At 39.2% G+C, this 23,969-nt stretch overlaps 5 protein-coding genes across 6 annotated transcripts in view; 3 read left to right on the top strand and 2 right to left on the bottom strand.

Moving 5' to 3' along the window:
• LOC115632557 (serine/threonine-protein kinase NLK) overlaps positions 1-16,304 on the bottom strand; it is a 144,057-nt gene extending 127,753 nt beyond the window's left edge. For both annotated transcript variants that reach the window (XR_003996296.1, XM_030529770.1), the window contains exons 1-2: positions 15,615-16,304; positions 12,568-13,206 (exon numbers count right to left, since the gene is read on the bottom strand). Coding sequence is in view for 1 of the 2 variants with exons in the window: in XM_030529770.1 (XP_030385630.1) it covers positions 12,568-12,731 (164 nt within the window). In the remaining variant the exon portion in view is untranslated. The remainder of the gene's footprint in view (positions 1-12,567; positions 13,207-15,614) is intronic.
• Positions 16,305-16,522: 218 nt separating this feature from the next.
• Positions 16,523-17,178, top strand: LOC115632375 (ribonuclease P protein subunit p29). Its single transcript, XM_030529496.1, has one exon. The coding sequence runs from the start codon at positions 16,523-16,525 to the stop codon at positions 17,129-17,131; it is 609 nt and encodes a 202-aa protein (XP_030385356.1). The 3' UTR covers positions 17,132-17,178.
• On the bottom strand, positions 17,175-18,597 carry LOC115632374 (UBX domain-containing protein 1). The gene is made up of 3 exons (XM_030529494.1): positions 18,438-18,597; positions 17,797-18,375; positions 17,175-17,739 (listed from the first exon to the last, which is right to left on the bottom strand). The coding sequence occupies exons 1-3, from the start codon at positions 18,485-18,487 to the stop codon at positions 17,385-17,387; spliced, it is 984 nt and encodes a 327-aa protein (XP_030385354.1). The 5' UTR covers positions 18,488-18,597; the 3' UTR covers positions 17,175-17,384.
• Positions 18,598-19,153: 556 nt separating this feature from the next.
• On the top strand, positions 19,154-19,833 carry LOC115632812. Its single transcript, XM_030530063.1, has 2 exons — positions 19,154-19,478; positions 19,551-19,833. Exons 1-2 carry the CDS (start codon positions 19,211-19,213, stop codon positions 19,568-19,570), a joined length of 288 nt encoding a protein of 95 aa, XP_030385923.1. The 5' UTR covers positions 19,154-19,210; the 3' UTR covers positions 19,571-19,833.
• Positions 19,808-23,649, top strand: LOC115632810 (actin cytoskeleton-regulatory complex protein PAN1). The gene is made up of 5 exons (XM_030530062.1): positions 19,808-20,023; positions 20,079-20,213; positions 20,270-21,441; positions 21,705-22,336; positions 23,091-23,649. Exons 1-5 carry the CDS (start codon positions 19,942-19,944, stop codon positions 23,503-23,505), a joined length of 2,436 nt encoding a protein of 811 aa, XP_030385922.1. The 5' UTR covers positions 19,808-19,941; the 3' UTR covers positions 23,506-23,649.
• The last annotated feature ends 320 nt before the right edge of the window (positions 23,650-23,969 follow it).

Below are 23,969 nucleotides of genomic sequence, written 5' to 3'. Positions count from 1 at the left end.
CCCCCCTGAACAAGACAGTGGCGCCATTTCCACCGTCCACCTTCCAGCCTACAGACGTTTGTACGTTTGATCTATAATCAATAGTAATTAACCCAGCATGGTGCACAAATTGTCAGCACAAATTAGGTTTGGGCAGGAGTGAAAAAACATTAGGGTAGCAAATACTCATATCTGGCAAAAATCACAGACCACACGAACAACGAACAACAACGGGCAGCAGAGCAGCAATAGGGTGGCAATGTTTGTCAAACTTTACAACAAAAGATCGCTGCATAAGCGGGTCTACATAGGCATAGGCATATGCAATTTGTGTGCCCGCAGACTTTTACAGTTGCAGGTTTAGCAGAAAGAAGCTCGGCTTGGCTTGGCTTGGCACATTGCCGTCATCATTTTTAACCCTCATTTAGCATAAACAGCAACAGCGGCAGGAGCAGCAGCAGCAGCAGGGAGCTAGACAATGGCAGTAAGTTGCTGTTGCAGCTGCAACCAGCCAGCCAACAGCCACCAGCCGCCAACCGCCACATGATGCGACTTCAGCTCTCGTACTCGTTTCTCGTATTTACAACAACTCTCGGCATTAAACGCTCGCACGATTTTCTCGTTGCGGCTGAGTGACTTGTGCCGTCGCGTCGTACCAGCGGGACTAACTGAAATACTTCTGCCTCCACCTCACACATCTCCGCACCGGCGCGGACCCGTTGATGAAAACTTCTGCATTGTGTTAAATATGCGCCTGCATTATCTGTCCGACTGAACTGTTGGGGCAGCTGCGAAGCCCGCCAGATATGATCCTGTCAATAAGTAAGCTGTTTGTTGAATAAAAAGCCGACCAGAGTTGCCACTGTTTTTTCTGCTGATATAGTTGTGGTTCTAAGTTAACTATATAAAACTCTAAAGATTATGCAATTGATGAAACAATGTTTTCCCACAAATCAAAATATCGCCGTTCTTTTAAAAAAATAATAAAAAAAAGTTTATTTGTACTTTTGTAGTTGAAAAAAATGTTAAAATTAAATTGTTGTAGTTTTGATGTTAAATTTTTAACATTTATGTTTGCTGTTATTTTTAATTTAAGTTTCAGTGACCTGAGTTTCAATAGAATTTTAATTAAAGTTAATTTTCAAACTCAATATTATTATTTTTTTATATTAATATTATTTCATTACGCATTATTTATTTATTTAATAATGTTTATTTTATAGTATCATATATTTTATATTTATTAGTTATTTTACAGCTTTTTATATATTTGTATTGTTATTTATTTTATGTTATATTTTTAATATTATTTGTTTTTGATTATTTTTATTGAATGCTACATTTTAATTTAATTATGATTTTTTTATTTTATTTGTAATTTTCGTACATTTCGGTTTTCCTTTATCTTTCCGGTGGACGTTTCAACAGGTAAGGTTGACAAAGTTGATGGGAGCGGGGCAAGCCACTGGGCCGAAACTGATAGGGCCGAGCAAAGAACATTCCAAAGCCTACTACTTAGGTGCAGAATCAAATTTATATTTGCTAAGCAGCTGAATCAAAATCACCCGCAAGGAGTTTAGTCAACTTGTGCAACTTTACAAATTGATTTTTCACACTATTATACATTTTAGTCACACCAGTTATAGGGTTAATTTGGAAATCAATCAAAACCAGTTCAGGATGTGTTTGAAAATGAATATGATTCAAAAGAATTAATGAAATGTTTGCAATATATTCGAACAATCCCAATAAATGCGGAGCACAAAACATACGCCTCGAGAGGAATTATAATTTTTTCATTCTTAAAAAAGTTTGCAGCATTAATTACTCATAAATTTAATTATCTATGCTATAATTATTATTATTAATTAAATGTATTTTCCATGCTCATAAGTAGTATGTATTTAGTTAGGCGCTTAATTAGTTGAATCTAAATGAATGAATATTAAATTTTGGCAATAAATTCAATGCGGAGCACAAAAAATATCTCGAGAGAATGGAAAATGTTTCTTTGTTAAATAAAACAACTTGTATATTAATTTGTCAGGATTAATTACTCTTACATTTAAATATCTTTGCTATAATTATTTTAAATGTATTTTCCATGGTCAGAGTACGAGTACTTAAGCGCTTAATTAGTTGAATCTAAATGCATTCTTTAGCTATAAATAAAATCTCGCATATCCGACAGACTGAGAAACAGAGAGAGAGAGAGAGAGAGAGAGGGAGAGAGAGAGAGAGAGAGAGAAGCAAGCAGACAACGGCCATCATAAACCTAAATCACTTTTTAAAACTGCTGCATAAATTTTCCAACACTTTTCCACAAACAAAACAAAAACAGCAACAGCGACAGCGACAAGCTCAAGAAAATGATGATGAAGAAGAAGAAAATATTTTGACACAAAACTTAATTAGTTTTTCCCATTGGCTGAAGCCGCACCCTGGACTAACTGCAAGACTGCAAAGTGGACCCAGAGCCGTAACGCCCGCCCCTAGTGGCTTCATTAACTTGAAGTTCAAGTAGTTGCGGACTCCATCACCTCCTTCCTGGTACGCCCCTCCTCCACAGTCCACAGTTGTCTATTTCAGTTTTCCAATGTACTTTACGAGCTATGTGGCATGTGTTCGTTCCTGTTGTCCAACATACGATGATTTATTTGGCACACACACACACACACTCACGCACACACATCGTTTGGAGTTACCTGCGCGTGTAAATGCATTTGGCTGCAGGAGTCGCTTTGGATCTGGGTTTGGGTTTAAAGAAGTTTAAGGTGCTGGGCTAAAGCTTTTCGTTACGTTGTTGGTGGCACTCAGTTGACTATTATTTTTCATTTTCAACGCACGCAGTAAAGAAAATGGACGGCGGTGGTGGTGGCGGTGGTGTCGGTGGCAGGGCCGGTAGACAATGCAACAGCAACTTGTGTTGCAACAACGTGCAAGTGAAAATTGCTTAAAGTGTGTGTATCTACACTCATATGTGTGTGTGTGTCCGTGTATCTGTGTATGTGTGTGTGTCTGCCCTGCACGTTATTATATGGCGTGTCTAGAGTTCCACTCGCACTGCCACGCTTTGTTACATGATACCTAAAGCCGGGTCGGGCCGCACACATAAATTCCTGCAATGGGCGTACTCATACACCAAGGGGGGCGGCCATCAACATATCTTCCACAGTTCTGCAAATGCGTCACACATTGACATTGTTCCGCAAAGTATTAGAAATCTAGAAACATTAATCTTAAACGGTGAAACGAGAGGTTCGAAGGAAATGGAATTGCTTACAGTTTTGTTGCGAATATCGATTATTCTTTATGATATTTACGAAAAGCTATCACTTCGAGAATACGATTGTTAATATATGGATATCATCCATATTGATAATTTTGTAGAGAATTTTGCGACATATCTGCAATATTTTAAGTACAATTTATATATTTGTTTAAATTTTAACAGTTTTAGTTAAAGGAAATTCAGCGGAAAGAATTATAACTGATATTGAAGACATCGATATTTTCCACCGTCGATCCATTAAAAAGATCCACTATTTGGTTATCCGATAAATAAATGCAGCACGTTAGTTGTATTTAAATAATATTTAAATATCGATATATATTTATAATTCTTAGGAGTTATATATCCATCCATATCCAAAATTCAATGTATTTAAAATAAGATATTCAGTGAAATTTCAAAAATTGATCAATTCCATGACTCAAACCCTGTTCCCGAAAGGTAAAAGGATATTCTGAAATCGTCTAGTCTTTGTAACACCCATTTATTCTAAGCTAGAGTCACCAAACTTCGTGTAGAGTTTTTCCAAAGTCCCGGAAATGACATTATTTTTAGTTAGTATGATCAAGATATTAATAGGTACTAACAAACCCTTTGAAGAACATGTAGACCCCCCTCTGTTAGCGTACGCCTTTTAATTTCTGCACCTACTACCACCAGCAACAGCAGCGGTAGGAGAAAAACACAAAATAAACCTCAAAGATACATTTGTGCTTCACTTGAACCGTACAACGCAATTCAAGTGAACTAAGCTGGCCCAACTACACACATACGCACACACACACACACACTCTGTTTCACACAAATATTCCCAGTCACATGCATGTAAATGTGTGTGTGTTTGTGTCTGCTTTGTGGGCGAAATGAAGCTGTAGACAAAATTGCGTGCGTAATTTTGCGTTGCACGAAATGGTTGGCAAATGTTTGTCCAAAAGCAAGACAGCTCAGGATACACAGGACACGAGAAATAGTTTGACAGACTGACGCACGGTGGGTCGGTGGGGTGATGGGGTGGCTGGGGAAACTTTTAGCATTTGGAATTGTGTGCTAACTAAGCTAAGGGCAGTTCAGATATTTTTATGAGAACATACCAATATAACAAATGTGTGTATGTGGGCGTTGTTGCCAAATTTCATGCCATTTGTTTGCCAGTTATGTAAGTGCAAACATTTACGCTGTTGCCAGACTTCATTAGCATTAGCAAAACAAATTGACAAAAGTTTGTCAAGCATTCATTCATTCCAAGTCCATTTTGTACACAAAGTAAATGTTTGCTCGCATAACAAGCCGGTCATACTAATTTTCTTACGGAAAACAGAAACAACCAACGGCAAATTAGCGATGAACGCTGTTGCCAAATTTCATTAAGCCACTATCAATTACTTATGCACACATTAACTATATTAGTTGATATTTTCTATTATATATATATATAGGTAAGAGTAATGATATTAGCTTATTGTCACTCAATTGTGAGACGTTACCAAATTGCAGTCCGTAAAATAATTGTCTTAACCAAGAGTGTGAAACTTTTCCCTAACAAACCGTTTCTTTTCATTAAACATTTTAATTGAGAACGCACGTTGCATTTAGAAAGTAATCGTATTTGTTTTAACAGGTGCAAGGTTACTGAGGTTAAGGATAAAAGGAAAGCTGCGGCACTGTTGCCAAATTTCACAAAACATATTAATTTAACAGGTGTATGTGCAAAGACAAATTTACAAAAAATCACAACGTTTGTTTTCAATCGCTGTTGCCAAATTTTATGAGAAAATTTAATAAGCCATAAGAATATTAAACAGCAACAAAATAAGTTGTTATGCGCTGTTTCCATATTTTACTACAAATCATTTATTCTATGAATATGAATATGAATATGAACAACTTAGAAGTTATAAACAAATATGCGTTACATATTTTATTACAATTGCGAAACATAATATCTTTTGGGCAATGTTGTCAAATTTCATTTCATTAGAAAAAAAAAGCTGGAGACTGTAATAATTTGTTAGTTTTAAATATAAGTCTGCAGCTGGCACATTAAATAGCGAATAAGGCCTTAGCATTGTTACCATTTGGTAACAGGCCACAAATCAAGCAGCACACATTTCAAATCAATTAATTAAAGTGGCAATTTTAAATGGAATTGTTTTAAAATCATAATTAATACTGCTTTCAGTCTTGGCCAATACAGCAAAACCTAATCGAAATGATTGGCTTACTTATAAACTAATCAAATTGATTGCATCAACTAAAGCAAAGAAATTTCTGAAATGTCGAATTTAAGCTGAAACGATTGCCAATCCTACCACAATAGCAAACTCCTTTATAATTTATGCAAGCATTTCTTAACTAAGCAGAACGCTCACAAGCTGCTTTTGACCTCAACGCACAAAAGCTCAATGGCGAAAATTTCAAAACTCATAAACCAATTTTCTTGCACAAAGCAATTAAAAACTGGCAATAATAAAATGAAGGAAAGCGCACAGAATTGAACTGACTGGGAGGGGGAAGTTGAGATAATAGAAGGGGCGAATGAGAACCAATAACAGGATGCAATGAAAAAAAACAGGATAATTATTCAAACACTTTCAAAGTCAAACAACATTTTCGGGGCAAACGGGAAAAACTAAATGCAGAAAAGGAGAAAGAAACCATTGTGCAGCATTTGGGAAAAACTTTGTCGTCGTTAAAAATGCAGCAAGGGATGCACGATACGGAATGAAGGACGAGTCAGTCAGTCAGTCAGCTAGTCAGCTCAGAGTCAGGGAAGTTTTTAGCACTATTACGGTACTTCTCTCCCCTGCTCTCCTCTCTTCTCCTCTCTACGCCATTCCATGCCACTCGAAACGAAACGAACCGAAACGTAAAACGTGGTTGGTGGCTCTTCGACGACAAAACACATGCGGGACTCACTACAAAAACAAATACGCACACACACTCACACACACAACCATGGCAGTGTATCCTGTAACATGTCTCTATGTCTCTCTGTAAGTGCGTGCATATACATATATATGCGTGTGTGTGTGTGTGTGCGTGGCAGACAAAATATCCAAAAAGAGGCGAGTCAAAACTGTAGGTTGTTCAACCACCAGATCTTTGTGATGCTGCATCTGAGCAGCTGTTCGTCCTCATCCGCAGCGTCATCGTCCACCCGAGTATTAAGTGTAGTGTTCAGGCAAAATAGTGGATGGTATAATGCACACACACACACACACACACACCCATGCACTGCATACTACTTATATACATATACATATATACTACACATACAAAAATATGCATTGAAAACTACGTGTCCCGCTTTGCAATGTTTCCAGCTTCGGTTTGAGATTGGAACTGATATTTATTTTTTGTTTTGCTGTCTGCGTGTGTGCATGTGTGTGTGTGCGTGCGGTGTGTGTGTTTCTGCATTCAAAGAGAATCACTAAAACACACACACACCGCCTTCATTGCCAACGATTAACGCGTTCGCATCCCAATTGCCCAAAGACTTTAGACGCTCTTCACTACAGAAATCTAACTAGAACTGAGATAGTCTTTATTTAATGTAGGGTATCATCAATTAGATTGAAAGCGTTGGGCAAAAATTATCGGAAAAGCAAAGAAAGAATGTTCGATTCATTTTTGGTTTTTCTCAAAATAATTACATCTATGTACATTATTTGAATTTTAGTTTTATTTCTTGTGGGTTTTATTTAATTGTATTCTTAAATTTTTTAATTTGTTTTTTTATTATTTATTTTCTCCTTTAATTTCTTGTATGCTTGTATGTTAATGCGACAAGAAATGTTGTTCTATTTTTATTTGAAACAAAGCCTAAGGCATTTCTTAACACTTTATTTTTTGCAATTAATATACCCTCTACCGGAAAGGTAAATTTTAAGTTTATTTATGTATATATACAAATAATTAATACTCCGATTTCATATGCAGAGCGCATATTAATTGTATACAATATAATTTTCATCTAATCCATACAAATTGAAAGTATACATATTTGATGATATATCGGAGTTATTTGTGGAATGTTTCATATAAAAATGTTACAATACAAATTTTATAAAAAGTTTTTAAATCAAGGAATGTAATATCAACTCAGCTGCATTGAGAGACTAGACTATTCTTTGAAGGTCCTGTCTTGAAAATCTATACATCGATGGGAATTGTATCGATTAACAGATTATTACAGAGTTGCTGAACGATTTAAAGTTAACTTCTAGCCTTTATGCTGCTTTACAAATTCAATTATTTAAACACTTTCAAGGTTTCATAAAGAAACTTTACTATACAGTAATTTTAGAACTTTGAATAATATTGTGCTTAAGTATAAAGCCAACTAGTAATATGATGCTATAAATGTTTTAAACAACACTCTACAAATTTGGAAAGCATTACAAGCCGTATTTTAAAATTGCATTTATTATTTTTATAAATATTTTATTAAATATTATATAGATTTTTATGGAAGATTTTTATAAAATCATTAAAAAAGATGATATTTTTATTATAAAATATTGCTTACAATATAATTTACAAGAGTTACCAAAACTTGAACTAAAATCTTAATTCAGCCATTCTTTGAGTCTGGGGTCTGAAAATCCCATTGAGTTCATTCCGACTACACTCTTTCATTTTGAATTGAAAATATTATCATTGTGCAATTAGTACTCATCTGTTGATGTCTAGCAGGCTAAAAGGGTTCCCAATCCCCCTAGTTATTAACTTAAAATCTCAATTCAGCCATTCTGTGAGTGTAGAATCTCAAAATCGTGTTGAGTTGAGTCCGTGCTAAGCCACATCGCGTCGAATCGCATTTAGCATGCGGGCTCTCACATCACACATATGGCAGAGAGTGTTTTTGTGTGTGTGTGTGTGTGTGTGTGTGATGGTGTTTGTATGCAAAACTAACGTACATGGCTGGGCCATTGGACTCAACGCTAAGATTAGCGCAGGATTTGCGCCTGATCAAAGACAAAAAAGCCTAGCGAAAAATAACAGGAACACAAGATGGTGGTGGCTGAGAGGAGGCTTAGAGGGATAGCGAGTGGAAGCAGTCAACTAGTCAGCTAGTTGGGCAGTCAGATAACGTCGGACAGACGACGACGACGACGACACCTTGCAAGCGCCCAATGCCCAGTCACAAGTCCAAGTCCAACTCCAAGTCGTGCTAGCCAGCCAGTCAGCCGAGCAAGTTTTATATGCAGGCAAAAGGTTTATACATCTTCTTCCTCTTCTTGGTCGACGTCGGCTCGCTGACTGTTTGCCTGCTTCCCAAAAACCAGTTGCAGGTAGTTTTAAACTGAGCCCAAGACGTTGTTCTTCTTCTTCTTCACAGCCTTCGTCTTTTTTGTTGTTGTTATTGTTGTTGAATTCTGCGGCTCTTTTGGGCCACCGTCCCTGCCTGCGCAACAGGCAACGGATACTTCCACTTTGCCTTTTGCCTTCGACTTGGACCGCACAGTGTCCAATATTATTTTTGTCTCTCTATATACACACACATACTATATACGAGTATACTCGCACATACATACATATAGACGTAAGTGTATATTTTTGTTTGCTGGCCAAGACTTTGGGGCGAAACAACAAGGCAAGTCGAACTATTAGGCTGGCATTTTTCATTGCTCGCTGCATTTATTTGTTTGTCCAGTTCAGTTGTGTGTGCGTGTGTGTGTGTTTGTGTGCAGTGAGAAAAATTCGTAGAAGCTCTAGGATTAATTGGTCAAGCTGTGGCATTTAAGTGCATAAAATGGGTGATATTTCTTCGAAATTAATTATAAATTGAGTAATCTTATGGTTAACATCAGGCGCCCCCATGGCAACAGATATTTTATCTACGCCCTGTTGTTACATTTCACATTTCAGTGGGTGTGCTAGCAAGAGACACAAAGACAAAATAGGTAGCTTAGAACAAGTGTAATTGGGTTCAAGTGTTCGATTAGCATCGCAATAATGTTTGGTTTTATGGAAGAAAAGTCCAAATAACTAATAAAACGGTGTTGCCACTTTTCAGTGTTCAGCAAAGTTCTTTAAACCAATTGACAGACCATAAAAGGTCTATTTATTATTTTTATGACATTTTACCGAATATTATAAATATTTGGTAGAGAGAAACAAAACGTTGTTCACGTTGCTTAAAATAAAAGCCCTGTTGCCACTTTTCAGTGCTCAGTAATCAAGAGAGGACATTTAAAATTAATTTTGAAATATAATTTTATATATAATTGATAATAACCTTCACTAAACAGCTTCAATATTACAATTTAATTACAATTCTTTATAAAGGCAATCTAATTCCCGAGTTTTTTTTGTAAATTTCACACTATTTAAGGCCATTCAATAGTTTTACTTAAATGTTCTATATATTATTAATCGTATTTGCGTTGTTCTTAAACTAAGAATACTTTGCATGGAATTTAAAGACTTGCACTGTTGCCAAACTTCACATTACGATATTAAAAGGATCTAAACAATTATCAGTATTCAAAAATTATTATTTTTGATTTAAAAAATCATTCGACATTTAAAGAAAAAGTAAGCAGACTTTCTGCTGCACATTATAATACTATATTAAAAATTTCTACACAGTTTTCAGTATCCATAAACTACCACAAGCATACATAACATCGTTTAAATTTAGTCTAAACGTAGCCTTCTACATTGAATTAAAGCGGCTGCCTTGTTGCCAAGCAAGTCGGAAACTAATTTTGTTAAACATTTAATATTTGTCAAGAAAGTGCATTTTGAAAAGTTGGAAACTATACTTTATGAACAATGTTGTCAATGTTCACACTTCTTAAAATTCTAGTTAATCATTTTATTAAAGTTTTTTTTAAGTTTTTCGTAGTTATCTATACTGCTGCGTAGAATGTATTCGTTATGTCTTTCAACATCTCTCAACTTTAGTCAATACCTTTAAGTTCAATATCACCCTTGTTTTCCAAGTTTCTCTCTGAAATAGTTCAGCACCTGCCCACCTCTCCAACTACCACCGACACCGACCTATAAACAAAAACTAGCTCAACAGCAACTAACAAGTTCGACATTTGGCACTTAAATTTAACGCTTGATTGCATTTCAGTGTGGAGAGCGCGTGGTCAGGTAATATTAATACATATTTTCCGAAGCACCCTCCCACCTGGGGCCCTAGAATTGATGCCAGGATGATTACTTTTAAAGTCCAATCCGTACGTCAACGACTCTATTTCTATTTATCCTACTTAAAGCATAGACCGGGACTGAAGTTTCTCAATACTTAGCTGCCTGGTGGAACGTCGAATTGTCGGAGCGACCAACCGACGACTGACTGCCTCGCTCCCTATTGGAGCTTTGCTCATTCCATTTTTTAGGGCTACACTTGTGGCACATTTTGTGGCGTCGTAGTCGTCGTCGTCGTCTTCTCCACTTCCTTGTGTTGCCTGCCTTTCTGCCTATTTTTATGCACTCTGTCGACGTTGTCGTCGTCGTTGGCGTCACTTAACGTGTGCCAGTTTTTCACGGGCTTCTCTTGCGGCTGTCGCCAACAACAACAATAAAGGCAGCGACAACAACAACAGAGCCCGACTTTTGTTGTTGGGTCTGCTTGGCTGCCTCGACACTGCCTCGCTTGCCTTTTAACGTTTGATTACAGCCGGAAATGCCGCTTTACACGTGAATGAAATTTGTAGTTGGAAAATATTATGATGGCAGGTAGCACATTATTTAGCTAGGGTTGCCAGCGTCCTTCAATTAAGAGTGCACTAGCAGCTGTTCCTAAAAACAAATTCTCAAGGCCTGCATAGCACCACAAATTAATTAAAAACCCATACATCAATCTTGTTAAAATAAGGTATTATGTAGGAACACAACAACTGATTAATTACGAAGAACTCCCAAAAAACTAGGAATTTTCACAAAATGTAATATATTCGAATTTAATTCTAGTTGCTTATGCCAGGGAACATTTCTTCTCGAGTAAATATCCCATTTAGTACAAATCGGAAAACTAAACTAAATTCAACAAAGTTCATGAAGCAGGCTAATTTTTTATTCATTTAAATTCAGAGTTAAACGGGTCTCCAATATCGGGCAATACTAAGAACCAACTTGGGTCTTCACAAACCATAATATTTTAAATTATATTTTAATATTTCTCAAATTACTGTTCTCGACTTAAGTATTTGAATGATTAGTCCATTTATCTTTGAATAAGAAAACTATTGATGGCTTAAAAAAAGTGGCATAGCTATATTATTATAATTATTATTATTATAACTATATTATTTATAAAACATCCCTAATTATTATTTGAATGCATATAATAAAATTTGTATGCAGCTTAGACGAATATTGAAATTATTTTTATGTACAATTAATAGATATTTCAAAGACATTTAATAGGCCTAAATATTGTTTTGAAAAACAATTGCATTAAAACATTAAAGATCGTTGTAAAAATTATTAACTAAATTACTAGTTTTTGGGTTTGATATCTATCTAATAATATCTTTCGAACTGAAATGTTGAGTCAACTATATTAAAGAATTTCCAAAACAAATTTTAATAATTTATAAATTTTGAATTTGAATAGAAATATGTGAAATCTATTTAAAGAAAATGCATTCCTAGCACTTATTTACGATTCGATCTAGAGCCTCAAGCTCGTCGTGTAAACGGGTCCTAAAAATGAAGCTCCGAAATAATTTAACAATTAATGTAAGCTGACCACCAGCCGGCTGTTGCGACAAATCAAAGTAAAAATTAATTCGTCATCATTGAAAAACAAGAAAATAACACAAAAATTTTCCGAGCGACTTCAACAGTAACTGCAGCAACAACAACAGCAAAAAGAAGAAGAGGAAGAGCCGCAAGCTGCAAAAACGCCAAGCCGAGTGAAAATTTATAGAAAAGCCACCCCATTCGAAATGCTTAAACCCAACAAAAACAAAAACAAGAGCAGGGCCTGCAAGTAGAGAAATGCACATACAAAAGGCACAAAGGCAGACGTTGAGGATGAGAATTATGTTGCTGCTGCTGTTGTTGTTGTTGTTGTTGTTGTTGCTGCTGTTGTTGCTGTTGTTGCTGCTGTAACTGTTGTTGACGACAGGCCGCACAAAAAAGGGGTAAAAATGCGCAGCTAGGCATAGGCATAGGCAATAGAAAGGAAGGTCGGTTGGTTGGTTTGTCGTCGCTAGGGTTGGTTGGGGCGTATGTATGGATTGGGGGTGGGGGAGGGCGAGGGATGGCAGGGAGTTAGGTAGGGAGGGGCATTGAACTCTGTTGCAAGTTACTTTAAATGAAAAGAAACTTACCAGACAACTCCAAATGCACCATAACCAATTGGACGATCCGGTTGAACATCCTGCGGCACCGCTGGCGGTTGATAATATGGTGCGGCAGCGGCCAAAATAGCGCTGGCACCCTGTGGCGCACCACCGGCAGCTCCACCCTGTACCAGAGACATCGAAACGCTCATTGATCTCTTCGGTGCACTCTCTAAAGAATTTGTTGACAGCGTCTGCTCGAATTCTTAAGCAATTTTGATGCTGCAGTTGTTGTTGTCGTTGTTGTTTTAGTTGTGCTAGCTGTGGTAGTTGTTGCTACTGTTAAATTATTGTTGTTGGCGGTGGTGTTGGTTGTGCTGTTGCTGTTGTTGATGACTTGTGGTAGAAATGATGCTGATTGCTCAATGGGTGTCGCTTGAGGCCACTAATGGCCGCCATTCAATAGTTGGCCATTTGATTTGCTTTCATTTGTTGTTGGTATTTATGTTGTTGCTGTTGCTGCACGCTTTCGATTTTATTTACTAAGAAGTTAGCACAAATTAAAAATTGCTCAAGGCTGTTAAACACTTTAATTTTTTTCTAACATGAATTTTTTTTTTTTTTTTGTTGCACTACAATTTCTCAATTTAAGCGAATTGCTGGTTGTTGTGGTTGTTGTTGGCGTAACTGCAAGCAAAAGAAGTGAAGTAACTTACATTAAATCATAATCAAAACAAGACAGTTTTTTATTATTATATTTTACAGCGTACATTAGAATTAAATTAACGGTAACATTTTGTTTACAAAACAATTATGAATTCTTCACAATTATTTTTCTTTCGAATTTAGTTTCAAGCACCTTTTCGCTCAAAAAGTTCTGCAGAACCAAAAATGCCGTTAGCATGAATTGTGTCTCTCTCTGAATGTGCGTGTGTGTTTGTTCGTCTGGCGGCTGGGCGCGTCCATGTATGGAGTGCGTGTGTGTGCGCATGTATGCGTGAGAAACTGAAATTGAGACTGCTTGCAAGTGTTGGGAATTCTAGTTCGCTGGAACGAATTGTTCTTTTAGTTCCTTATGTACATTGCTAGCAGAGTAATTTAATTTGCCCCGATTTGATTTATAAGTACTTCAACGGACATATATTTCTATATTTTATTGATTAGAAAATGTTGATGGGCCGGAAAACTAAACTAAATTAGGATAAATAGCTATACAAGTATTTAAAATAGTAACCATATTTGTTTTCACTCAAAAATATTACTTTTTGGGTAATAAAAAAATTTAAGTTTTTAGTCTACCTCAAATATGACGCCAAATGCTAATACAGCAAAGTTTAATTAAATAATATACATATTATATATATATGACTATATACATTTTTTAAATGTATATATTTTTAATGTTGTAAAGTAAACTCTTTTGAGCAACAATATAGTTTCGTTAAATAACAACTTCTTAGTGGTAGCCGATTGAAGGTTTTCCAAGCAAATGCTCTCCATTAAAAAATTTATTAATTTTCTAGCCAATCCATTCCATACAATTATCGAAATTAATTAGTTCTGGAACTTAATAATACCATAGTCATAGTTCAGTACGTTGTTTATTTTTTATCTATTTTAATTATCTAGCCATTTTTTTTAAAACCTTGGTGTGAAATAAACAAATATAATAATAATAATAATAATATAATAATTTTTAAAAATTTGTCCCCAAACACTTTGTCTTTATTGAAAGTTTTATTTTGACTTTTTTATGAAAATAAATAGGCAGCTATTGAATATTAATATTTCTCTCTTAATTCATTTAAAGACTTTTTAACTGTGAACTGGGCAAATAAAATTCGAAGCCTAAATATATTATTATTTTATGGTTATACTTTTCCCATTTTTCCCATTCGCTGAAGACCCGACCCGATCATTGAAACTAGTTCGTACCGAACAGACCCAACCGTACTGCCTGCCAGCTTGTCTGTCGCTTAAAGCCTGACGCCACCGCCTTCGCCACCGACGCGCGCTGCTGAGCGTTTTTGAGCATGGCTGCGGAAATGCGCTCAAATTTTAGAGAAAAGAAGAGCGCAAAGACGCACAACAATAAATTTGAGCGCAAAATACCACAAAACAATTGTTTTGTATTTAATATGCACATGTTTTTGCAACAGAAATAGCTAAAAGAAAAACAAGAAAGGAATGCTAAAGTCGAGCAGGCTCAACTCTTAAATACCCTGTACCACCCCACAAAAAAGTAATTAAATTAATTAATTAATTAAATTTAATTAATTAACTAAATTAATTTAATTAATTAACTAAATTAAATATAAAATATTCCATGCATGCATGCATACATTTACATTTACATCAGAATCGTGCCTTATGCGTGTTTGTGTACTTGTACATATGTATGTATGTGTGCATTGGGCCTGGTTATATGGCTATAACTTTCTTTCCGATCATTCTATCATAATGAGACTTGGTATACGGTTATATAATAACTAACCTAATGTGACTACCAAATTTTAGTTCAAAATTCCAAGAATTACGGAAGTTATAGAAAATCGTTAATAGGGGGGGAGTGGGGGGGTGGATCAGAAAAAATGAACAAACTCGTCCTTTCTCGGTCTCAGGAGAATCTGTATACCAAGTTTGGTTATTCTAGCTCTTATACTTTCGGAGATCCTTGCGTTCATACAGACAGACAGACGGACAGACGGACAGACAGACGGACAGACGGACAGACGGACATGGCTATATCGACTCGGCTTGTCATGCTGATCAAGAATATATATACTTTGTGGGGTCTACCAAGCCTCCTTCTGTGTGTTCCATGTGCACTCGCACAAAACTAATATACCCTTGTACCCTTTTGGGTACAGGGTATAAAAATTCAGACAGCGACGTTGACGGCGGCGTTGACTTCGACGCTGACGCAGACGCGCACTTGACACTTTTTGCGCGACGCCAGGCAGAGAGAAACACAAACGCACACAAAGAAAACACAAATGTAAAATGGAATGGGCACAAATTTCACGTGGAATTTTGCATGCTAATTGCACATTGTTATTGTTGTTGGTGCTGTTGTTGGTATTTCAGTTGCTTACCTTAAAAAATGCAAAATTATTGAAATTGCATTTAAAGAGCGGCGGCAGCGTAAGTGGCAGCGACAGTGTGGCAACAATGGTGGGGACAGCTACTGATGGCGACAGCTCCTCTTCCGCATTGGTATGAGTGTGCGTGTGTGTTTGCGGGGACAACGACGGCGGTGACGGTGACGGTGACGATGACGGCGACAGAGACGCTAAGCAACGGCCATAAAGTAAGGAGAGGAGAGAGAAAAATACTCAATGCGGCGGCAATTGCATTTTTTGATATTTTTTTTTTTTTGTTATTTAAATTACAAGAGTACGCGAAGCACGACGAGGACGATAAGGAGACGTTGACTAAAGTTGCAGCACAGTCGACAAATTTAACTGTTGGTTTTTGTTGTTGTTGCGGCGACTGCTGATTTTTTGGTTTTTTTTACGCGGCGCACACACACACTCACACACACACGAATAATTGAATAATATTTATTATATATTTATTTCCATTTGTCACGTTTCTGCCTCAACTTTTACTGCATTTTATTTATCTTGTTATCACTGCTGCCGTGTGTTAGGTTGAGGTGGCGGCAGCAAATTGCTTCTGCAATATCTGTATTACTTCTTTTTTCTTTCTTTTCTTGCTATTCAACAAACACACGCGGCGTCTTTTTACCGAAACTTAATGCGCTTGTTCGCTGCGTCCGAAAGTCGTGAGAGAACTGAAGAGACGCTCACGCAACGCGAGAGCCTTGCCTGGTTGCTGGCTGGTGGAGCAGTCACCCTCTTATCGATAACAAATCGAATGCTGCATGGCAAACAGCTGTGCGAATATTCCCAACAGGGGCGCTGCAAGCACTGAAGCGCATTTTTAACAGCTGTCTGGAGAATTTTTTGTATTTCATTTGTTATTGCAGTCGCATTGGAAAATGGAGCCGCTGCAGGAATATCTGACTGATCTGGTGGAGCCACAGCACCGCCAGAAGGTCAACATTATACCTGATCACATAACAATGCTGCATTCAACTAAAAGCAAAAAGCAGCTCAGTCGCAAGCGACGTGCTCACAAATCCCGCACACTGAGCCGCCGGGACTACGCCAAGCTAGGCCTCCACACGCTCCCCACCCGGCAAATGCGTTATGAACAGGCCTTGCCGCTGCACAAGCTCTGGAAAGGCTATATACGTGAGCATCTCGATCTGTCTGAAGGCGATTTGGTGCCGGAGGTTCACGATCCCCGCTACGAAGAGTTCAGCAAGCAATTGGTTAAGATAGATCTGCACGGCGCCCAGTTGCGAGTGATTCAATCGAAATGTCCAACCCTAGTGGGTCTCTCGGGCATTTGTCTGCTGGACTCAAAGAACGTGCTGAAGCTGTTGGGAGAGGATCATCGGTTGCGTACGATTCCGAAAAGCGAATGCGTTTTTGGCATGCTTGTCGGAAATATGGAATTTACGATATTCGGACAACATCTGAACATACGGCCGGCGGAGCGTAGCGTGAAAAAGATTAAGGGCTTCATCGAGCCCTTTATGTAGTCTTAGTTATATTGCATTTACATTCAATAAATCAAATTCCATCTATACTTTTCGCTTTTTTCTTTTTTATAACGTATAAAATCGTACATACACTTATAAAGCCCAGCACCGAGGAGACGCGTGGGCGACTGGAAATATCGCGCGACGTTAAATATTATATATCATATAAATATTCGTATTAGTTGGTTTCCCTTCTTTTTGTTTTGTTTAGTTATGCCCCGGTTTTGACAAATCGTCAGCCCTTCGTATCGGTTTATTGAGCCGCGGTCGCCGCCACTCCTGTCATGATTATAACGGCAGATGGCACCAGACCAAGCACATCCATGGGCTTGTCGTAGTCCTCGTCGGTGAAGACTTTGCGCGGAAAGGAGGTCATGAGACTGAAGGGCGTATCAATGCCCGTTTGCACCTGTATGTAGAGACGAACCGCCGATAGCTGCTCCTTGGCGCTGAAGGTGCCATTGAGTGTGGAACCATTCTGCAGACGAATCTGTATGCGAGTCTCTGAATAGTCGCGCGGTGGCGATTTGACGCCCGTTGGTGATGAGACCGTGGTGGTGGAACTAACCGAGGGTTGTGGCTCTGGTACACCCGCTGTTAAGGCTTCCCTGCATATATATATCCTTATTACTATTGATATTTATAGATATAGAAGTATTACATACCTGGCTTTACGCGCAGCTTTGTCAGCTTCGATTTGTGCACGAACTCGATCGCGTGCTGCCTTTTCCTCCTCCTTTTCACGCTTTCGCTGATCGATGATCTTCTTCATTTCAATTTCCTCCAGGCGCCGACGTGCTTCAGTCATGTCCTTGCCCGAACGGATGCGATTGCGTTCCCGTTCCAGTGCCTCAGTCTTCTCGCGTTCCTCACGCTCCAATCGCTTCTGTTTCAGTTTCTCTTCAATTAGTGCCAGTTGTGCCTTTTTCTCCTCCTCTGTGAGCGCCTTCTTCTCTTCAGTCGACTCGGAGAAATTGCTGTGACCCGACTTCGCGGCATGGTACTCCATCTCTGTCTGATCCTTGAATACCTTTCCACAGTCGTCGCACTTTAAGGATTTGGCCACTGCCTCGCCGGAATCGTCGCCTGTACCGCTACTGCTCGGTGCAGTGTCGTCCTCTGGAGCAGCAGCGCTAGCACCAGCATCTTCGCGTTGCTCGGGTATAGCTTCGTCCACATGGGCCAGCAGCCATTCCATTGCTGGCTCAACGCCTTTGTGACTTGTCACTTTCAATGCGTATTCACTGATGGGCAAAAACACAAGTTGTGGACTTTTCCTTATGCCAAATTGAATGGTTATACTTACACCCGATCTTTGGAGAAACCCATATCTACCAGTGTCTGGACGTCACTCATGTTTGCTATCGCTTTATATTGTGTTGTTGTGCACCAAATTAAGCAAACAATAATTATAAATTTCGGCAAAATACAAGTCAGAATTTAATGCTACCAATGTGTACCAAAGCAGTAAATATGCCGGCCGATAGTCACCATTCGATAGGCTATCCGATTAGCCGATACAGTGATTTTGCGCCGCAGCTGTGACGGTTGCATTTAAACCAGGGCTTTCGATTGTTAAACTATTTCATTGTTTTTGTGAAGATTGAAGATATATAATTACATATGTGATACTATCAGCATGTTTTTGCATATTTGTAGCACTTATGGTGTTTTATAGTACAAATTCTTGTTCTTTTTGTCGTTATCTCCATATAAACTATAAAAGCAAATAAAGTAAAATTAACATTTATTTAAAATAAAGATCTGCAAACTTTAATTCAAGTATCATAGTATCAGCAAGGTATGATTTAATAAGCTTTTTGTATAGCCACAAATTATTCCTGAAAATCTGATTTCCAGGTAGATCATTTATAAATACTTTGTAGGCCAATAGAAATACATTTGAATGGGGTCATCGATAGGCGACAATGCTGGTGACATAGTCACAGCTTCGCCATAAATTTTTAATTTTTCGATTATTACAGCTGCCGATAGTTTGTGCAGTTGCCAGTTGTCGTTCAATCGACGGCGTCTGCAGACATTCAGCAATTAATTGGAAATTTGGAAGCATTTAAAACAATGGCCCCTGCAATTAAGACAAAGAAGATGGTTGTAAAAATATCACGCCATCCGTACATCAATGCCGGAGTCGATCAGGACCGTATTCTGGAGCAAAGAGTGCGCAAATGCCGTGTGCACGTCGAACGTTTGTCCTGTCGCCCGAGTCCGGTGAAACCAAAGCGTAAACATTGTATTGTTCGCATCGCTCGTCTCCCCAACTTGGATCGCAGCGATATCTCAGCCACCCCGGCCAGCTCTATAGTCTGTTCCGACTTAGATTGCGAAGGTGGGTCGTCGTCAATGGCGTAACCAATAACATTAGGAAACTAATGTGTTTCGTTCCGATTTCCAATTCCAGTGTCTTCCACCACTGATTAAAATCCACCATTAGCTTACGGCCTCGCACGCGCTGAATAGAAGGAGGGGGTTCATCATTCACATCCATCACCAATAGCCACATATTTTTAAGTTTATTACCTTTTTTTTATGTACCAAATAAGCAATGTAAGACTTTTCGCAATGAAAAAACGAAACCGGTAAATATAAATGCTAAAAATAAATATCGATAGCTCGGCTGGCCATCACTAAAGGGTCAGCAGTCAGCTGTCAAAAACAGGAAAAAAATTGTGAAACAGACAAAATTTATACGTAAATTGCTTTTATTTGCCGCTTGAAACATCTTACCAGCAATAGAGAGCCACAGGAGCCATAAGCGAGCACCCAAATAGCCGTAAAACAAGGTATTCAATATGAATTGGTTCTCCGGCAGCATTGCGGATGCGGTGTCCGCTTCCAGAACAAACAACGCAATATTTGTCGTTTATATTGAAGGTGAGTGGTCCATGTCCACGTCATATATTGCAATGCATTGGGTGGTCCCTTTTAGGTCAAGATGAGATGTCGGCGAGATTGCAGCGATTTGTGGATGACGATCGAGTCCGCACCAAACTGGAATCAGACGATTTCGTAGCCATTAAAATTAAAGGCGAAAGTACGGAGTATCATCAGTTTAGAACGCTCTGTAAGATGGTTGGAAAATTCTATTCACATCATAGTTATTAACTGGTTAATCCACAGATCAAGTAGTTCCCGTACCTTCAATCTTCTTTATTGGCAAGGCGGGCACGCCCCTAATAATTGCTACTGGTGTAGTAGCCAGCGTTGAGGAGCTGGTCGATAAAGTCAACACAGCGTTGACAACCTATGGCAAACTGACAGCACCGCGTGCTCCACCGATCAGCAATTCGACGTATGATTTAGATTCACTTCCCGCTGGCATTGGCGTTGAGTTGCGCAATGAGGCCGGCGCTGAAGATGAAGACGATGGGGACAAGCCGCAGAAGTCGGCGAGCAGGTCAAGACGCAAGTCCGCCGAAAGGAAGCCATTAGCGGAGAATGCGGCGGCGGAGAATCCGACCGAGGACCAGCCAGCAACTTCCCCAGAAACAAACACACGACCATCTTCGGTGACGCTGCCAGCAGGCATTAAGCCTTCCAGTCCGGTGGTAGCAGCAGACTCGAAGCCCTCTACTTCGGCTGTAGCTGCAGCCGCAGCGGCAGCTGATAAACAAGGCACTCCGCCAGCTTTGGAGAAACCAATTGTTACTGCGATATCCACAGCGACAACGGCAGAGAAGGCGGCGCAAAGGAAGCAATCCAAATCAGCAGTGGTTATATCAGAGCCAAAGCCTTCAAGTCCACCAGTGGGGGCTGCAGAGCCAAATTCTGTAACAGCCGACGACAAACCAACGGATCGTCCCCTCTCTTCAGCAGCTGCAGCTGCTGAGAAGCGCGCGGCTTTAGCAGCAGCGGGTACCAATAAAGTCGAAGCCTCTCCCGATGCAGCACCGGACACAAGCACTGTCATTAAGCCACCACAAGCCATGGGTCCTGGTCCAGATGTGCCGCCTCCAGCACCACCACTACCACGTCCCCCAGGCGTGTCGACTGTGTTGCCACCAATTTCGCCGCCAGTGATTACACCGTTGCCCAATTCGACGGGCACCGGCGCCACCATGGTACCAACTGTGCCCAATGTGGCCAACGCACCAAATGTAGCCAACTCAGCACTCACAGACTCTGAGATGCGCATGGTCGAGGTGCAGAAAATACTCGAGGAGAAGAAGCGCGAGCGACAGGAGGAGGAGCAGCGTCGCGAAAAGGAGAACGAGTTGCGCCGTCGTCGTGAGGCACGTGAAGCCCAGAACGCCCAAAATTTGCTAAGGGAGCAGGAAATGAAAAATATGCAGGTAATCAATTGAATTTATTGAATTGAATTTAAGATCAATTGAGGCTGAGAAACGACATTGGAGAATTACTTCGTTACCGTTACGTATTACGATATCTTAGTAAACAACCTTTTTCGTGCTAAGAACAATTTGAAAAACATTGCTCATAAAACACAAAACTTTATTACGAAATTAAAAATGAATTATTGAGCAATTCATTAACCTCGAAATATAAAAAATTTCGGTATTAATTCTCATTAATAAGGTAATATTTTTTCTTCTAGGAGCGCATACGTCGCGACCGCCAGGAGGAGCAGGAGACCCGTGAACGCATACGCGCACAAATAGCCGCCGACCGTGCTGAGAATGCTCGTCGCAATATGCTGACCAGCGAGGCCATAAGTGTGACCACAAACACCACATCAGGCGCGGGCTTCACCACAGACTCCTCGCTGAGTTCCGTGAATGAGACGCGTCTGCAGATCCGCCTGCCAGGCGGCATTCATCGCACCAAAGCATTCCCGGCGAGTGAGCCGCTGACAACGGTCCGTGACTACGTCCAGCGTGAACTCATCGCTGGCAGCAATATACGGGAATTCTATTTGGCCACCAGCTATCCGCGTCGCGAATTCAAGCTGGAGGATGAGGCAAAGACCCTGACCGAATTGAATCTTGTGCCCAATGCCGTGGTCCTTGTTCTAACTCGCGAGCAGAACCAACGCGTGATGCCAACTAGCACCTCGCTCCTTAACATGCTGACCACCGTCATGTGGGCCATGATAACGCCGGCTGCCAAGGCCTTCGACTACATCAACAAAATGGGATTCTATCGGGTGACACAACGCATTGCGCAGACATTCTCAAACCTTGGCTGGAACAAGCAGCAACCCAATGTTGTGCTCATCCAGAGTAATGCGTAAGTATAGATCTTTAAGCCTGACCAATATATATGAACTTCGATTTCCAGCAGCAATCGCTAAATCTGAGCTCAGACATGCAAATATTTTGCAAACAAATTTGTGTTATTCTTTGAAGAATGTTTTTTGTCAGGCGAACAGTATTTTAGAATAGAATTCGTATTGGTTTTAATTGAAATAACATTATTTTAATTTTTTATTTTTTTTGTGCAAATGATTTTCCTACCTGTCCATGCCTAAGGAGATTTTTGAATGCTGTTCAAAAAGTTAGTTACTTCTCCTTACCCTTAGGCAAACCGAGTTCCTTACCAACTATATTATTGTATATACTATCAATGGAAAAACATATCTTAGGTGTAAAAAAAACACATGATAAAATATTCCTAATGCTATTATTAAATACTGTTATTTGTGTCAAATTATTTAAGATATTTTTGGATTCTGAAGACTATTATAGCAGCAACCTTGGAACGATTTAAAAACAAGAAAGAAAAAATTACACCAAATCCTAATGAACAGCAAAAGCAATTCCCTGCAATATACAGACATTAAAATAAAACCCTTGTGGCTAAGAAATCTTAAATAGAAGAATTAAAATTAACAATCCATATATAAAGCTATGAAAAAATGCAACTAGATGTTTGTAGAAAACTATTGTACCCACAAGTGGGTATAAAAGGGTATCCGAAATTCCCACATAACTTTTGCTCCAAACTAAATGAAGACCTCTCTTGTAATCCCTTTCTAATTTAGTCGTGGTCGTCGCAACATGGACGTTTTTGTGATGTCGCGAGCACCGCCCCAGCCCGGACTGCCCCCACAGCCACAGGCTAATACGGCAGCCACCAATATGCAGCATACTCAGGCTATGCCTATGCCCGGCCAAGTGAATCAGCAGACACCGATTCGTCCCAGTTCGCCGCAGGATTCGCCTCCGGAACAGCCGCAAATGGTGCCTGCAGTGCAGCAACAGCCTCGCCCAGGCGGAGGGCCGTCTCCACAGCCGACGGCTAACCAGCAGGCGCTGCCATCGCAGCAGTTCCAGCAACGCCAGGGAGGGTATCAACCGCCCCGGTATGGCGAGGCCAATATACGTCGTCTGCAGGACACCAAGAAGGACGAGGAGGACAAGGCCACCTATAATGGCAATTCCACACAGCAGCAGTAAAATCGCGGGCTTACGGCAATATAATTAAAACTATTCTATTCTATATAGCACATTCGCAACATAAAATTTTACAGCTTTAAATTATTATTATTATCAATTCCTAAGGATTATGGCAAAATAAATTGCATTACAAATTATATCAAACGTCAAAACTGTTTTCAATTTCAAAGTGAAAGGATAAGTTTTTTGAAACCGTTTTAAAAACTTTACATCATAATACTCATGAAGTAATTTTATTTTATATGTAAAATATATTTTAAATACAGTTCCTATTTCAAACAAATTGGAAAACCAATTCAAATATATTTCCACAAATTCGATCTAAGTTAATAGTTTTGCTTAAATAATGTTCCGAATTCTGAACATTTCTGTATTTTACTTCAAAGTAGAAGTGTTTTTGGTTAAATGTTCAGGACTGTTTTCGTTTCGAAATGAGTTTAAAATCAATCGTGTGTTAAAAAATC

Source organism: Scaptodrosophila lebanonensis, unplaced genomic scaffold, assembly GCF_003285725.1.
Source record: "Scaptodrosophila lebanonensis strain 11010-0011.00,11010-0021.00 unplaced genomic scaffold, SlebRS2 tig00001415-arrow-pilon, whole genome shotgun sequence".
In the NCBI taxonomy this organism is placed as follows: Eukaryota; Metazoa; Arthropoda; class Insecta; order Diptera; family Drosophilidae; genus Scaptodrosophila; species Scaptodrosophila lebanonensis.
Note: the sequence above shows the minus strand (reverse complement) of the source record. Positions and strands in the feature narration are given on the sequence as shown.

What these genes read in the sequence shown, in the direction of transcription:
- LOC115632812 (XM_030530063.1), top strand. Translation starts at nt 19,211, where the DNA reads ATGGCCCCTGCAATTAAGACAAAGAAGATGGTTGTAAAAATATCACGC. An exon ending in TTCCGACTTAGATTGCGAAG is followed by an intron (nt 19,479 to 19,550) that starts GTGGGTCGTCGT and finishes TTCCAATTCCAG; the next exon opens with TGTCTTCCACCACTGATTAA.
- LOC115632374 (XM_030529494.1), bottom strand. Translation starts at nt 18,487, where the DNA reads ATGAGTGACGTCCAGACACTGGTAGATATGGGTTTCTCCAAAGATCGG. An exon ending in GGTTTCTCCAAAGATCGGGT is followed by an intron (nt 18,376 to 18,437) that starts GTAAGTATAACC and finishes TTTGCCCATCAG; the next exon opens with TGAATACGCATTGAAAGTGA. An exon ending in AAAGCTGCGCGTAAAGCCAG is followed by an intron (nt 17,740 to 17,796) that starts GTATGTAATACT and finishes ATATATATGCAG; the next exon opens with GGAAGCCTTAACAGCGGGTG.
- LOC115632375 (XM_030529496.1), top strand. Translation starts at nt 16,523, where the DNA reads ATGGAGCCGCTGCAGGAATATCTGACTGATCTGGTGGAGCCACAGCAC.
- LOC115632810 (XM_030530062.1), top strand. Translation starts at nt 19,942, where the DNA reads ATGAATTGGTTCTCCGGCAGCATTGCGGATGCGGTGTCCGCTTCCAGA. An exon ending in ATTTGTCGTTTATATTGAAG is followed by an intron (nt 20,024 to 20,078) that starts GTGAGTGGTCCA and finishes GGTCCCTTTTAG; the next exon opens with GTCAAGATGAGATGTCGGCG. An exon ending in AGGAAATGAAAAATATGCAG is followed by an intron (nt 21,442 to 21,704) that starts GTAATCAATTGA and finishes TTTTTCTTCTAG; the next exon opens with GAGCGCATACGTCGCGACCG.